The sequence below is a fragment of the Schistocerca nitens genome, chromosome 7, assembly GCF_023898315.1.
Source record: "Schistocerca nitens isolate TAMUIC-IGC-003100 chromosome 7, iqSchNite1.1, whole genome shotgun sequence".
NCBI classification, from domain to species: Eukaryota; Metazoa; Arthropoda; class Insecta; order Orthoptera; family Acrididae; genus Schistocerca; species Schistocerca nitens.
Genome location: NC_064620.1, coordinates 173,586,573 through 173,600,666, shown reverse-complemented (window position 1 = coordinate 173,600,666; position 14,094 = coordinate 173,586,573). Strand labels below are relative to the sequence as shown.

Sequence of the window (14,094 nt, the reverse complement as noted above, 5' to 3'; positions counted from 1 at the left end):
TCCAAACTGACCCTTACTCTGTCTGTATCCTTCTCGTCACTCTCTTTGTCCTCTTCCCCCTCTCCCTGTCCATCTGCTTCTCCCCTTTCTCTATCTTTGTCCTCATCTCCCCCCTGCCTGCCCATATCTTTGTGCCCCCCCACACCATGTTGTTGTTGCATGCTTCTCCTTGTTCTGTCTCCTTGCCCCTTTCTTTGCCCTTTCCCCTCCTTCCTCTCTCTGTCCATCCCCCCCCCCCCCCCCCCAACCACCTTCTATAGTTTTCAACCCCACCTTCACCCAACAGGAAGTCAGTGGTTCTTACTCCCACAGTGGTTATTTTCAGATAGTGAGTGTTACATGTACCAAGTTTGGTTGAAATCGATCAAGTCATTTAGGAGGAGATGCAGAACTTACAAATATACATGTCTAAAATATATGTACCATAGATCTCAGTTACAGCTACGAATGTTTCACTCACCTTGCCCTTGCTGGCTGATGCTCCAAACATTCTAGCTCGGATAAGTCCCTCTCTTCTTGGTGTCCTCAATAGCATCACATTAGCAGGGAAATGTGAAGAAACATACTTTCTCACTTCATCATGCAAGCCATCTGACACACACCAACAAAATTTAAAAGTAAAATTGAAAGTCTGTCCCCTATCCCCAACAAAAAGGCGTTGGAGAGCAAATAGAGAAGTTGGGTGAGGGAAAGAAGGATGGGGGTGAGTGGCAGAGAGAAACCAGTGCTTGAAGTGTTGGGGTAAAGGAGGAGGGGGGGGGGGGAGAGGGAGGGAGAGGGAAGGGGAGAGAGATTATATATACCGTATTTACTCGAATCTAAGCCGCACTTTTTTTCTGGTTTTTGTAATCCAAAAAACCGCCTGCAGCTTAGTAACCGGAAATTCTGAAAAATGTTGGTAGGTGCCGCCACAACTAACTTCTGCCATCAAATATATGTAGGCATACTTTGCAGGCACAAAGATAAATACTGGTGCCAAAACCTCTGCATCAGTAAATAAAATAAAAAAAAAATGTAGGAAAATATAAACATTATGCCATGTGTTCTTTAGTGTTTGCTACTATCTCATTTAAATCTTGTCTGCCTACAACGATACTAGAGTGAGACAACAGCAAACACGGAAGAATATAAATATCATGTCATGTTTATATTCGTATTATTCTTCTGCCGAATAGTGATACATTCAGAAATGAAGCACGGCAACTGACAAGATTTTTAAATTTAAGATGACTCTAATTTCTGTGCAGAATGTAATGTACTAAATAAGCGTCTGCAAAGATTTGCAAACGGAGAAAATTTTTCGCTAAACTCTTGTTCAGAACATCTTCTACAGTCTGGTTCTTGTTGATCATTATCAAAGAAAGCAACAGTGTAAGTAACAACAAATAGCAGTCTTTTGCCATTGTTTTGCTTATGAGACAATTGCTCCCTTTTTTTTTTTTTAATTGTAAGCCACGGTATCGCGCACAAAAGCAAGCCATGCTGTGAGCGGCGACAGGTCGTGAACACTCACAAGGGAACCTCCCCATCGCACCCCCCTCAGATTTAGTTGTAAGTGGGCACAGTGGATAGGCCTTGAAAAACAGGAAGAAGTTGTGTGGAACTATGAAAAAAATAAGCAAAATATACAAACTGAGTAGTCCATGCGCAAGATAAGCAACATCAAGGAGAATGTGAGCTTAGGAGCACTGTGGTCCCGTGGTTAGCGTGAGGAGCTCTGGAACGAGAGGTCCTTTGTTCAAGTCTTCCCTCGAGTGAAAAGTTTAATTTTTTATTTTCAGACAATTATTATCTGTCCGTCAGTCCGTCCGATGCGAGGTAACTGCGCCGTAGTATCGGGCAAGGTAGAAGAATCTTTTTACCCATTCGCCAAGTATACAAGTTAGGTGGGTCTACAACATATTCCTGTCATGTGACGCACATGCCATCACCAGTGTCGTATAGAATATATCAGGCGTGCTTTCCTGTGGAGGAATCGGTTGACCTATGACCTTGCGATCAAATGTTTTCGGTTCCCATTGGAGAGGCACGTCCTTTCGTCTACTAATTGCACGGTTTTGCGGTGCAGTCGCAAAACACAGACACTAAACTTATTACAGTGAACAGAGACGTCAATGAACGAACGGACAGATCATAACTTTAGGAAGGGGGGGGGGGGGGGGGGGGGGGGAAAAACCAAACATAACCTTTCCACTCGAGGGAAGACTTGAATCAAGGATCTCTCGTTCTGCAGTTGCTCACGCTAACCACGGGACCACGGAGCTCCTGAGCTTACACTCTCCTTGTTGTTGCCTATCTTGCACATGGACTACTCAGTTTGTATATTTTGCTTATTCTTTTCATAGTTCCACACAACTTCTTCCTGTTTTCTCAATTGATCTGTGTTTAGTTTTTCAAGGCCTATCCACTGTGCCATAAACTAAATCTGAGGGCGGTGTGATGGGGAGGTTCCCTTGTCAGTATCAGAATGCAACAAACAATGCACGACACAGTACAATAATGCGTTTTCAGCTTAGAGTGACGTAAACACCTATGACAAAGAGAACGGCACTTATCAGATCATAGCAAAATAAGCAATCGATTCAAACCAGATGAAGCACGTGAAAAAGGAAGGGTACCCGTATGAATACGGGCGGAGCGCCTGACACATGTCAATGGCTACTTGGTAAAGCTTAACTGTTAAGCTTACGACTCGAACCAAACTACTGTAGCTGTATTCAAAAAGATTTCAGGCTTGCAGCCGGTCGTCATGGTAGCTGTGTCTTCATCCATTCGACCTCAGTTGTGTTTCATGTTACAACAGACCGACTTTGTTTCGATTTGGTGGGGTGGTCGAAAACTTTTCTCTCACCTTGAATTTCGAGTCTCAAATTTCAGGAGCAGCTTAGATGCGGGAAATTTTTTTCCCTCGATTTCGAGTCTCATTTTTCAGGTGCAGCTTAGATTCGAGTGTGGCTCAGATTCAAGTAAATATGGCACACACACACACACACACACACACACACACACACACACACACTAGTTGCCAATGAAGTATTTATATATACACAAAAAACTTTTTGGTACAACTAGCTTTATTGTTTCTCAAATATTTGCCTTTGAAATTTATACATTTTTACATGTATATGAACTCATTCTAGAAAATTCTGCCTCTCTAACACTGGTACCTCAAAAATAAGGTTTAGGATAAAGCTTTTGAGGTGATGAAAAATCACATTCCACACCTTTTCTGTTTGACATGAGGTAACAAAAAGAAGTTGTTAGGTGATAAATCATGTGAATACGGGAAATGACGTTATGAGGCAAGTCCAAAAGTAAGAATACTGACCCTCTGATGCTCAAAGGGATATTTTTTGACAAAGTAAATAGCATTGCTTTAAGGACGAGGTGTTGGCAGTAGATCACACACTCATTTGTCTAAGTCAGCTCAAAACTCTTGTTGTTTTGCCACACTGAACATCTATTTCAAATCCTGCCAGCTGTGAGTTGAGAGGAGTTATCTACTTACTTCTTCCAAAGGGAAATGTGCTGTTCCAAATTTTTAACAAAATCAATACTGATTATGGGGATGGTGTGATGTATCATCTCATGTGCACAATTGGCGCCGAGTTTAAAGCTGGCAGAACAAGGGTTCACGATAAACAAAGGACTGGTCGTCCATCAATGAAGATTGATTTTGGTTGAGAGTAATGTATTGTTTCCAAAAATCTCTAGTTCACTTCTGCATGAAATCATTACTGATACACTTCATTTTTGAAATCTGTGTGCAAGGCAGATACCAAAACAGCTCACAGACCAATAAAAAGTCAAAGAATCACATCTACATCGGATTGTTTTGAATGCTTTGAACTAGAAGGTGAACAATTCCTTGACTCTAATGTGACTGGCATTGAGGGGCTGGGTGCCCATCAGCTTCCTAAGACGAAAGACAATCAATGCAGTAACGCCATCCTTCTGCACCATCAGCAAAAAAGTTGAAATTCATTGAAGCATGGCCTCTGTCTTCCCCCAAGAGGAACAATTAATGCTGCAGCAGTACGGTAAAAAAAAAAAAAAAAAAAAAAAAAAAAAAAAAAAAAAAAAAAAAAAAAAAAAAACTACTGACGGTGTTGCAGAACATAAGAAGGGGAATGTTAACAAAGATAGTGTCCCCCCACAGCCAGTGGCATAAAGCGACTCCTGGATTCATTTGGTAGGGCATCAACAACCACTGATCTGGCACCTTCAGATTTTCATTTTTCCACCTCTCTGAAGTTGTTTATGGCTGGCAAAAGGTTTGCTGCTAATGACATGGTCCACAGTGCCATTAAACATTGGACGAAAGAGATGGCATGAGACTTTTTTAATGAAGAAAGCTCATTTCCCAGCTCATAAACTATATTGAGGCAACAGTGCTGAAAAATAATGTTTCATGTACATCTGTAAAGCTGTATATTTTTCATAAATACGCTGCCTTTTCAATTTTCAGACAATTAGGTAATATCAGTTTCTGGAAATGTCCTGTCAACATGCCCTGTATATGTTTTTATCCATCAAATAATTAAGTGACAGTAGGCATTGTCAGTAACAGCTGATTTTGTCATGCTCATGAATTTGTCTTATGTTTTGATGATTCTTGTAAATCTTCTCAGCATTAATTGTTCTTCGATCTTCTAACGCAATGGTCACATGATCAGTATAATGAAAGAAACAGCTTTCTTGCTTCACAAACAAATAAAGTTGTTGGTTTCTGTTCAACTTTAAAACACTTTAGTGCTGCTTATTTTCTAGCTCATGTGACTATATCCAAGGTTAACCTCTTGTTAAAATGCTATATGTGGATTTTACATTGCTTTGGTTAAATTTTTTGAGCAGTTCCTTGCACCAAATGACTTGAGACTGTTTAAGAATTTCTGAGAATCTATTAGGAACACAAACAATGGAAAATCAAGGATGGAACGTAACAATATGAGAAGGAAAGTTGTTACTCACCACATAGCGGAGATGCTGAGACGCAGATAGGCACATCTGCCTACCTGCGACTCAGTATCTCTGCTATATGGTGAGTAGCAACTTTCCTTCTCATAATACTATTAGGAACAAATATTTTTCAAATGTACATTATCCTGAAAAATCAAATGAACTGCAGAATTTGATATGACTAAGGATACCTCTATCTCACAGTAAGTCATATGATGATCCTCAAACCACAACAACTGATTTTAGCTAACCTTCACTGACAATAAAATTCTGCAAACCACTTATGAACAGACTTTTCTGAAGGCGACCGATTACCCAAAGTTGAATGAATCAATTTGAGACATTGTTGTTCAGCTAAGTGTTTGCTAAAATGATAAAACAAAAATGGTCCTTTGAAAAGCACCACTGAATTTGCAGCATGAAATGTTTCCACAAAGTTTGGGAGGTCAACGTTAGTGAGAGAACCATCCAAAGAAGCCTGGAAGAAGCCACTCTTCAATCCACAAGACCTGCATCACGCCAGAACTCACAAGAGAGCATGGTCCAGCTCGATTATGATTTGCAATGGAATATTGTGGCTGTGGAGTACAACAATGTGGGCAAGTGCTGTTCACTGATGAGTCACAGTTTGAACTGTAATCACCTAACAGCAGTGAGAGGATCTGGAGAAGTCTTGGAGAAAGGTATTCCTCTTCCACATTCGCAACCAGGATGCCTTTTCAGGGTGGTTCTCCAACGGCTTGGGCAGGAATCAATATGACTGCAAGGACAGATTTTGGGCTTCGTGGAACTTCTGAGCCTTACAGCACATCGGTAAGTGAAGGAAATTATTTTGTAGCATGCTGTACCATTCACTTCATTTATTGGTTACAAAGCAATGCATGCCCACATGTTGCGAGAATTGTGCACAAGTTCTTGGATGAAGCAGTCATTCATGCTGTAGCTTGGCCTGCTTGAAGCCCAAATTTGAATCTTGTTGAGCATATATGGGATAAGGGTCCATCTGCACTATTTGGAGACACTACACAACCTTCAGGAACCCTCCTGAAAGAATGGGGGCGATTCCCCATGAGAATATTTCAGCATTAATCATGACCATGCCTGAAGGGCTGGATGCCATGAGTAGTGCAAGAGGAGGTAATACACATATTTGAAGGTGTGAAGACATGTCAGTGAAGTGAAGTGTAAAAACTGAAACAGAAGAGTATTTCCTTCATGAGCTTCCTCAAAGTTTGCTTGAAGTGTGAATCCATTCACGTTAGTTCCGAATCTATAGCTTAACTTGTTTATAATTGCCTATTTTTTTCATTTTTAGACCCTAGATGGGATTGTAGCACAATATTTTATCATCAACAGTAGATTACTGTCATGTAAGTGACTGGAATTTAAAATAAAAAATTAAAATAAATGTTTTTAAGAAAATGTAGGGTTGCATTTTTCGTGTCGGCTGTTGTATTTATTTTCTATTTATTCATTAATTTTTTCTTTATTTTTATCTACAACTTGGATTTTTATTTTATTTCATAATTGTTCATAGAGGTGCTGTTGACTGGTGGCTTTTTTTTTAATAATTTAAGTGGTTCAATGGTAATACTGAATCTAATTTTAGATTGAGTATCTCTTATTGTTTACTCATTATAACGAGGATCTAGTGAAATGAACATAAATCATTTTATTATTATTGCTTTAATATTTATTCTTTCAGTAGGACTTTTGAGTATTAGTCCAAATTTGATTAGAATTTTGTTAGGCTGACATGGATTGTGATTAGTTTCTTTTTGTTTAGTCATTTGCCATCAGAATGTAAAGTCTTACAATGTAGGTGTACAAACAGCTATATCTAACTGTACTGGTGATGTTTCTATTTTAATTTTTATTTCTTGAATACTAAATTTTGGAGGTTGAAATTACATTCATTGTTATGATTTTATTTCTAATTCTTTTGAAGTGAAGCTTATTTCAACATTAATTGTTTTGGCAGCTATAACTATGACAGCTCAAACTCCATTTTCTTCTTGACTTCCTACTTCTGCCCCTGTATTCTTCTACTGCTGGTGTTTACTTGTTGATTATTTTTAGACCTGTATTTGAGACATATAATTGTGATTGCTTTTTATTATTATTTGGTCATATAACAATTTTTATGGCTGATTTGGTGATAGTTTTGAATTTAATTTAAGATTATTGCTTTTCAAGTTTAAGGCGACTTGGTTTAATAATAAGATTTTTCACTACAGGTTATCCAAATCTTAATTTTTTTATTTAAGTTGGCTTATGCTTTAAAAAAGGCTTTATTATTTATTTGTATGGATTCTGCAATTACTAACCTAATTTAAAGGATTATCAAGATAATAATGAGCGTATAGCATTGGTGGCCGGGAGACCCCTCGCGGGGCAGTTCGGCCGCCACTCCAAAAGTTCTTTACCGCCACTACGGCGACTTGCGAGTGAATGAGGATGAAATGATGATGAAAGACACACAACACCCAGTCATCTCGAGGCAGAGAAAATCCCTGACCCCGCTGGGAATCGAACCCGGGACCCCGCGTGCGGGAAGCGAGAACGCTACCGCAAGACCACGAGCCGCAGACATTATCAAGATATTCAATTAACAGGGACAATTGTTAATTTCTTGCCTTTAACTTCTGCTTCAATGTTTCCAGTTTGTGATATATAGTATACCTTTTATAGGTGGTTTTTACTCCAAAGGTACAATTCTTGAGTTAATTTCCTTAAGATAAGTTAAGTGTTTAATAATTTTTTATTTAGTTTCTCTCCCAATTTTTTCATTTATTTTATAATTCAATATCTGATGATAAGTTTTATTCCAGTTTTTCTTGTGATAATAAGGATTATTCCAGAGTGCACATGTTGTGAGGCAGCCACTGAAATTGAGCACGCTGTGTTCAGCTACATGTTGTGCAACCGGATGGTCAACTTTGTTCTTGGCAACAGTTTGACGCTGGCCATTCAGCCTAGTGAAAAGTTGGATGGTAGTTATACCAATATGAAAAGCTGTGGAATGTTTGCAGCTGAGTTGTTATACGGCATGGCTGCTTTCACAGGTGGCCCTGCCTCAGACCAGATAGAATAAGCCTGTGACAGGACTGGAATAGAAACTGCTGGGTGGTTAGATTTGGCAGGTCTTGTACTTGTGTCTTCCACACGGAAATGCTCCCTTTGGCTGGGGGTTGGGATTGTAAGGGGCATAGGGACGGACTAGAATGTTGTGAAGGTTGAATGGGTGATGGAACACCACTTTAGGATGGGTAAGAAGGACCTTGGATAGGATGTCCCCCATTTCAGGGCATGGTGTGAGATAGTGTGCTTCAGCATACTAGGCAAGGGAGTCCTCATCATAACAGAATTTCGTCCACACATGGATAGGCAGTATAGCAGGGATTTTTTGGTGCGGGAAGGGATGGCTGTTGTCGAAATGCAGGTACTGTTGAAGGTTAGTGGGTTTAATGTGGGCAGAGATGTGGATAGAGATGTGGATAGAGCCATCAGAAAGGTAAAGGTCAACATTCCGGGAGGTGGCACATTTGGTTGAGGAGGACCAGGTGAAACGGAGGGAGAGAAGTAGTTGTGGCTGTGAAGGAATGAGGATAGTGTGTCTTGACCCTTAGTCCATATCATGCAGATATTAATGAATCTGAATAGAGGTTGGGAGTTTTGTGAGGTTGGGAAGGATTTCTATAGACGGCACATGAACATGATGTATACGCAGACAAGAAAAAACAAAAAATTCCTGGATTTCCTGGCTAAAAATACACTTTTTCCATATTAAGTGACAGTTTACTTTCCCTTGGGGGAAAGATCTTTCCTGTACAGCAATATGTACACTTTATATTTTCATATTACGAAAGTATATATATGAATTCCACCAAACACAGCACATTAGTTTCCAAAGCATTCAAATTGAGATTGCGATGCACTTTACTAAGCCAATCATAGCTTCTGTCATGTGATCTCTCCAGCCAATAATAGTATATATTCAGAGCATAGGACACGTGATGTAGTCAGCCAGAAGCAACATCACTGTTCATTAGCGCAAATACACAAATACAAAAAGTTATGGTAGCTACAAGAAAAGCTAAGCTTTCACATATAATATTGGTGGTCTTTGTGTGTGTTACATTTTAATATACGTAACACAAATGAGCCAATAAAATTTAAAATAATAACATAAATGTCTGGTCTTCTGGGATTGAAATTCTTCTAATTTAAACAAGACTCAAATGCTATGTGATTTAAGAAATTCAAAGCACAGTCACATATGTAATGTAATTAATCTTGCGTAAAATGAAAATTTATTTTGAATCCAACACTTTTCAACCACCATCTGCAATATTTTTCCATGACCTGTTAGAATTCATTTCAGCAGTTGTCAGAGAGTGCCAGAAAATGACATTACTGAGGATGCACAGCTACAATGACATAGGAAGGCCATATGTTCGTACCTACATTGCATAAAGTCATCACATTAAGTCATAAACAAAACAGGACATCAGAGGATACGCCAAGAGCACCAGAATTTCGTAAATCACACTAAAATGCATAATTTGGCTGAAGGTGCACATTCATATGTTCTGACTCACAAAGAAGTAGGCTTCAACCTGATTTTAAGTTTTTAAGTGTGGTTTTAGGGCTGCAAATTTTCTTGGAATACCAGTGCTGTATTAGCTCATGTTTGGTTCTTTATTATGGCATAATGCCATACATGCCAGAAGATAAAAACAGACACTTGTAATTAAGCAAACAATTGATACTAGCCAATAGTGTGGAATAAACACATACATTGACTGTCTCTGCGGAAAAGATTAATAAAAGCCAAATTTCTTTAGCAAATCTACAAAAAACGACTTCATTGTTCTGCAAGGCATTTAATGCTTGACTGCCAAAAACCTGGAAATAAAATAAAATCAGAAAACTGAAACTAATGATATATTTTAGCCTTCCATAATTATGTGACTGTCTTAATTAACTTGCTAGCTCCGGGCCACAGAAATCCATTTCATTTTCATTTGACGTGAAAGCAGTAAATGAAGAGGAGACAGCAAAATCACTAAACCTAAACACACAGAAAAAACTTTCTGGGTAACATTTGGCTGCTTGTTGCTACTGCTGATACAGCTAGCAGCTGCAATTAAAGTAGCCATAAGAATAGGGAGCAGATACTGTTCATACGTGACTCAACTGCACATGCGCATGAACCCACTGGCAACTGTTAAAATGAACCTAATGTAAACCGTTGTGACGCCATGCTCACTGGAAGCAGTTTGTTGTATTGCATAGTCTTCGTACTATAGCCTTTGACACATTTTGCTGTTAACAGATGCTTGTGTGTGCACTGTGTTTTGCTGTTGTAAATTTCACACTTCCTTTGCAACTTAAGTTTTATTTTCATTCTAGGGATTTATCTTTCTATGTATTCGCAGCACATTACACTTGTCTACTTTGAGATTCAATTGCCATTCCCTGCACCATGCGTCAATTCGCTGTAGATCCTTCTGCATTTCAGTACAATTTTCCAATGTCCAACCTCTTGATAAAACACAGCATCATCCGCAAAAAGCCTCAGTGAACTTCCGACGTCATCCACAAGGTCATTTACGTATATTGTGAATAGCAACGGTCCTACGACACTCCCCTGCGGCACACCTGAAATCATTCTTACTTCGGAAGACTTCTGTCCATTGAAAATGACATACTGCATTCTGTTATCTAGGAACTCTTCAATCCAATCACACAATTGGTCTGACAGTCCATATGCTCTTACTTTGTTCATTAAACGACTGTGGGGAACTGTATCGAACGCCTTGCGGAAGTCAAGAAATACGGCATCTACCTGGGAACCCATGTTTATGGCCCTCTGAGTCTTGTGGACGAATAGTGCGAGCTGGGTTTCACACGATCGTCTTTTTCGAAACCCATGCTGATTCCTACAGAGTAGATTTCTACTCTCCAGAAAAGTCATTATACTCGAACATAATACGTGTTCCAAAATTCTACAACTGATCGACATTAGAGATATAGGTCTATAGTTCTGCACATCTGTTCGACGTCCCTTCTTGAAAACGGGGATGACCTGTGCCCTTTTCCAATCCTTTGGAACGCTACGCTCTTCTAAAGACCTACGGTATACCGCTGCAAGAAGGGGGGCAAGTTCCTTCGTGTACTCTGTGTAAAATCGAACTGGTATCCCATCAGGTCCAGCGGCCTTTCCTCTTTTGAGCGATTTTAATTGTTTCTCTATCCCTCTGTCGTCTATTTCGATATCTACCATTTTGTCATCTGTGCGACAATCTAGAGAAGGAACTACAGTGCAGTCTTCCTCTGTGAATTTTTCGCTTCACGTAATTTTTGTTTGTCTGCAAGGCTTTGGCTATGTTTATGTTTGCTGTGAAGTGCCCTTTGCTTCCGCATTTAATCCCAGTGTGAGATAAGTCATTGGAAGTTTGACATGATGGTACATTAATAACCAGTGCAACTGCCAGAATATTAAATGCAAGTATACAAATGTGCATGCTTTGTGTTGTACAGGTACTGGATGTCAGTTTGTGGGATGGAGTTCCATGCCTGTTGCACTTGGTCAGTCAATAGAGGGACGATTAATGCTGTTTGTGGATGACACGGGAGATGATGTCCGATGGAGTCCCCTGCGTGCTCAATTGGAGACAGATCTGGTGATCGAGCAAGCCATGGCAACGTGTCGACACTCTCGAGCATGTTGTGCTACAACTGTGGTATACAGGCGAGCATTATCCTGCTGGTGCACACAACCTGGTATGCTGGTCATGAATGGCAGTACAGGTTGAATCACCAGATTGACATACAGATTTGCAGTCAGGGTATGTGGGGCAGCACTAATAGAGTTCCTGCTGTCATACAAAATTGCACCCCAGACCACAGCTCCAGGCCTATGTCCAGTGTGTCTAGCACACATACAGGTTGGTTGCAGGCCCTCAATTGGCCTCACTGGCCACACATGGCCATCACTGGCACTGAGGCATAACCAGTTTTCATCAGGATACACAACAGACCTCCACCCTGCCTCCAATGAGATCTGCAAATGGCAGTGGTTTGAGGTCGGTGGGATGCACGCTATAGGGCATCTGGCTTGCAGCTGTCCTTGATGTAACTGATTTGCAACAGTTCGTTGTTGCATTCTGGTGCCAACTGCTGCTAAAATTGCTGCTGCAGATGCAGTATGATGCACCAAAGCCATATGCCAAACATGATGGTCTTCGCTCTTGGTAGTGCCAAGTGGCCATCTGCAGCCCTGTCTTCCTACGACCACACAAGGGGGGGGGAGAACAAAAAATAACCGGATTTTCTTTCTAGAAAGCATATACTTTATCGTTTTCAAATACAACCCTAATCTCCTTCGAAGTACTCTCCATTAGCATTAATACACTTGTCCAAATGTTCATTCCAGTGTTTGAAGCACCTTTTAAATTTGTCCTCTTTGATACATGCTGCACTTTCATGACATTGCGTTTTACGTCTTCCACATCTGCAAAATGCTTCCCTCTCAAGTCTCTTTTCACCCTCGAGAATAGGAAGAAGTCAGAGGGTGCTAAATCCGGCAAATAGGGTGTGTGGGTCGAGGTTGTCGTCTTCGTTGAGGCCAAAAACTGGCGAACGCTGAGAGCCGTGTGCGCGGGAGCGTTATCGTGATGCAGGAACCACACGCCAGAATCCCACAAAGCTGGACGTTTTCGCGACAAACTTTTGCGAAGCCGTTTCATAACCTTCAAATAGAATTGTTGGTTTACGGTCTGGTTTTCAGTGTCAAATTCAGAGTGTACGATCCATTTATTGTAAAAATAAAAAAAAAAAAAAAAAAAAAACACAGATCAACATCGTTTTAACATTTCATTTCACTTGTCGAGCTTTTATTGGTCAAGGTGAGCCAGGTGACTTCCACTGTGATGACTGATGTTTACTTTCTGGACTGTACCCATAGCATCATGACTCATCACCTGTAATGATTTTGTTGAAAAAATGTGGATCATCTTTGAACATGTCCTTCATTTCAAGACAGGCTTGAATGCGACAATCCCTTTGATCTCTGGTAAGAAGCTTCGGCACGAATTTTGCTGCCACTCTTCGTATCCCCAAATTGATGGTCAAGATGAGCTGAATTGAGCTCCAGGACAACCCGGACAAGTTCTCGAGTTGGTCGATTGTTCTGCGTCGATCTTCACTGATGAGATCACGGATTTTGTCGATGTTATCTTCACTTCGAGCAGTTGAAGGTCGACTGGAATGGGGCTGATCTTCAACCACCATTTCTCCCTTTTTAAACCGAGAAAACCATTCGTACACTTGCATTTTATGAAGAGCATGGTCTTTGTAGGCTGTCTGAATCATTGCAACAGTTTCTGCTGCGTCCTTGCCGAGCAAAAGCAAAACTTCACTGCCACACGTTGCTCGTAAGAACTAGCCATTTCCTCGTGTCACGTCTGCACTGTACACACACTCAAAGAACTGCCAAAGAAACCACACTTCTCACTGTTGGGTGATGCCGCGTGGCAGAATGACTCAACAGAGCTCCTACTACAACCCTCTGGCAGCGCAACCTGCTACTACAAGTACATGATGTGCAGCATTATGATTCCGGTTACTTTTGGGTCCCCCCTTGTACATTCTCGTGACCACTGCCGCCAGCAATCAGGTACAGTGGCTACATTCTTGCCAAGTCTTTCTGCAGTATCACGGAAGGAACATCCAGCTTCTTGTAGCCCTATTACCTAACCTTGTTCAAACTTAGTGAAATGTTGACAATGGCGTCTTTGTCGCACTAAAGGCATTCTTGACTATCAACAACTCACCATGCCCAATCTCATAGGTAACTAGTGCTCACTATTACAGTGTTTATTTAAAGCAAATCTGACTTGCTTCCCGATTTGCACTACTAGCATCTCTCCTCCACGACCAGCATGAAATTTGAATACACATTATGTTTTAGATGTAGAAACACACCTACTAGTTTTCGTTTATGTTGCACAATTCCTTGATGGTGTAGTTATTTTTTTCCATCAGTGTCCGATGACCTTCCCTGCCTTATTTCTTTGTTTGTTGGCTTTGGTGTCGACATACAGCGTTGCTACACAGGCTGAAAAATGG

The 14,094-nt window shown here is 40.5% G+C and overlaps 1 protein-coding gene across 1 annotated transcript in view; it reads right to left on the bottom strand.

The window, feature by feature from the left end:
* LOC126195453 (polypeptide N-acetylgalactosaminyltransferase 35A) overlaps positions 1–14,094 on the bottom strand; it is a 177,041-nt gene that overhangs the window by 81,569 nt on the left and 81,378 nt on the right. Inside the window, exon 5 of the mRNA XM_049934081.1 lies at positions 461–591. Coding sequence (XP_049790038.1) covers positions 461–591 — 131 coding nt within the window. The remainder of the gene's footprint in view (positions 1–460; positions 592–14,094) is intronic.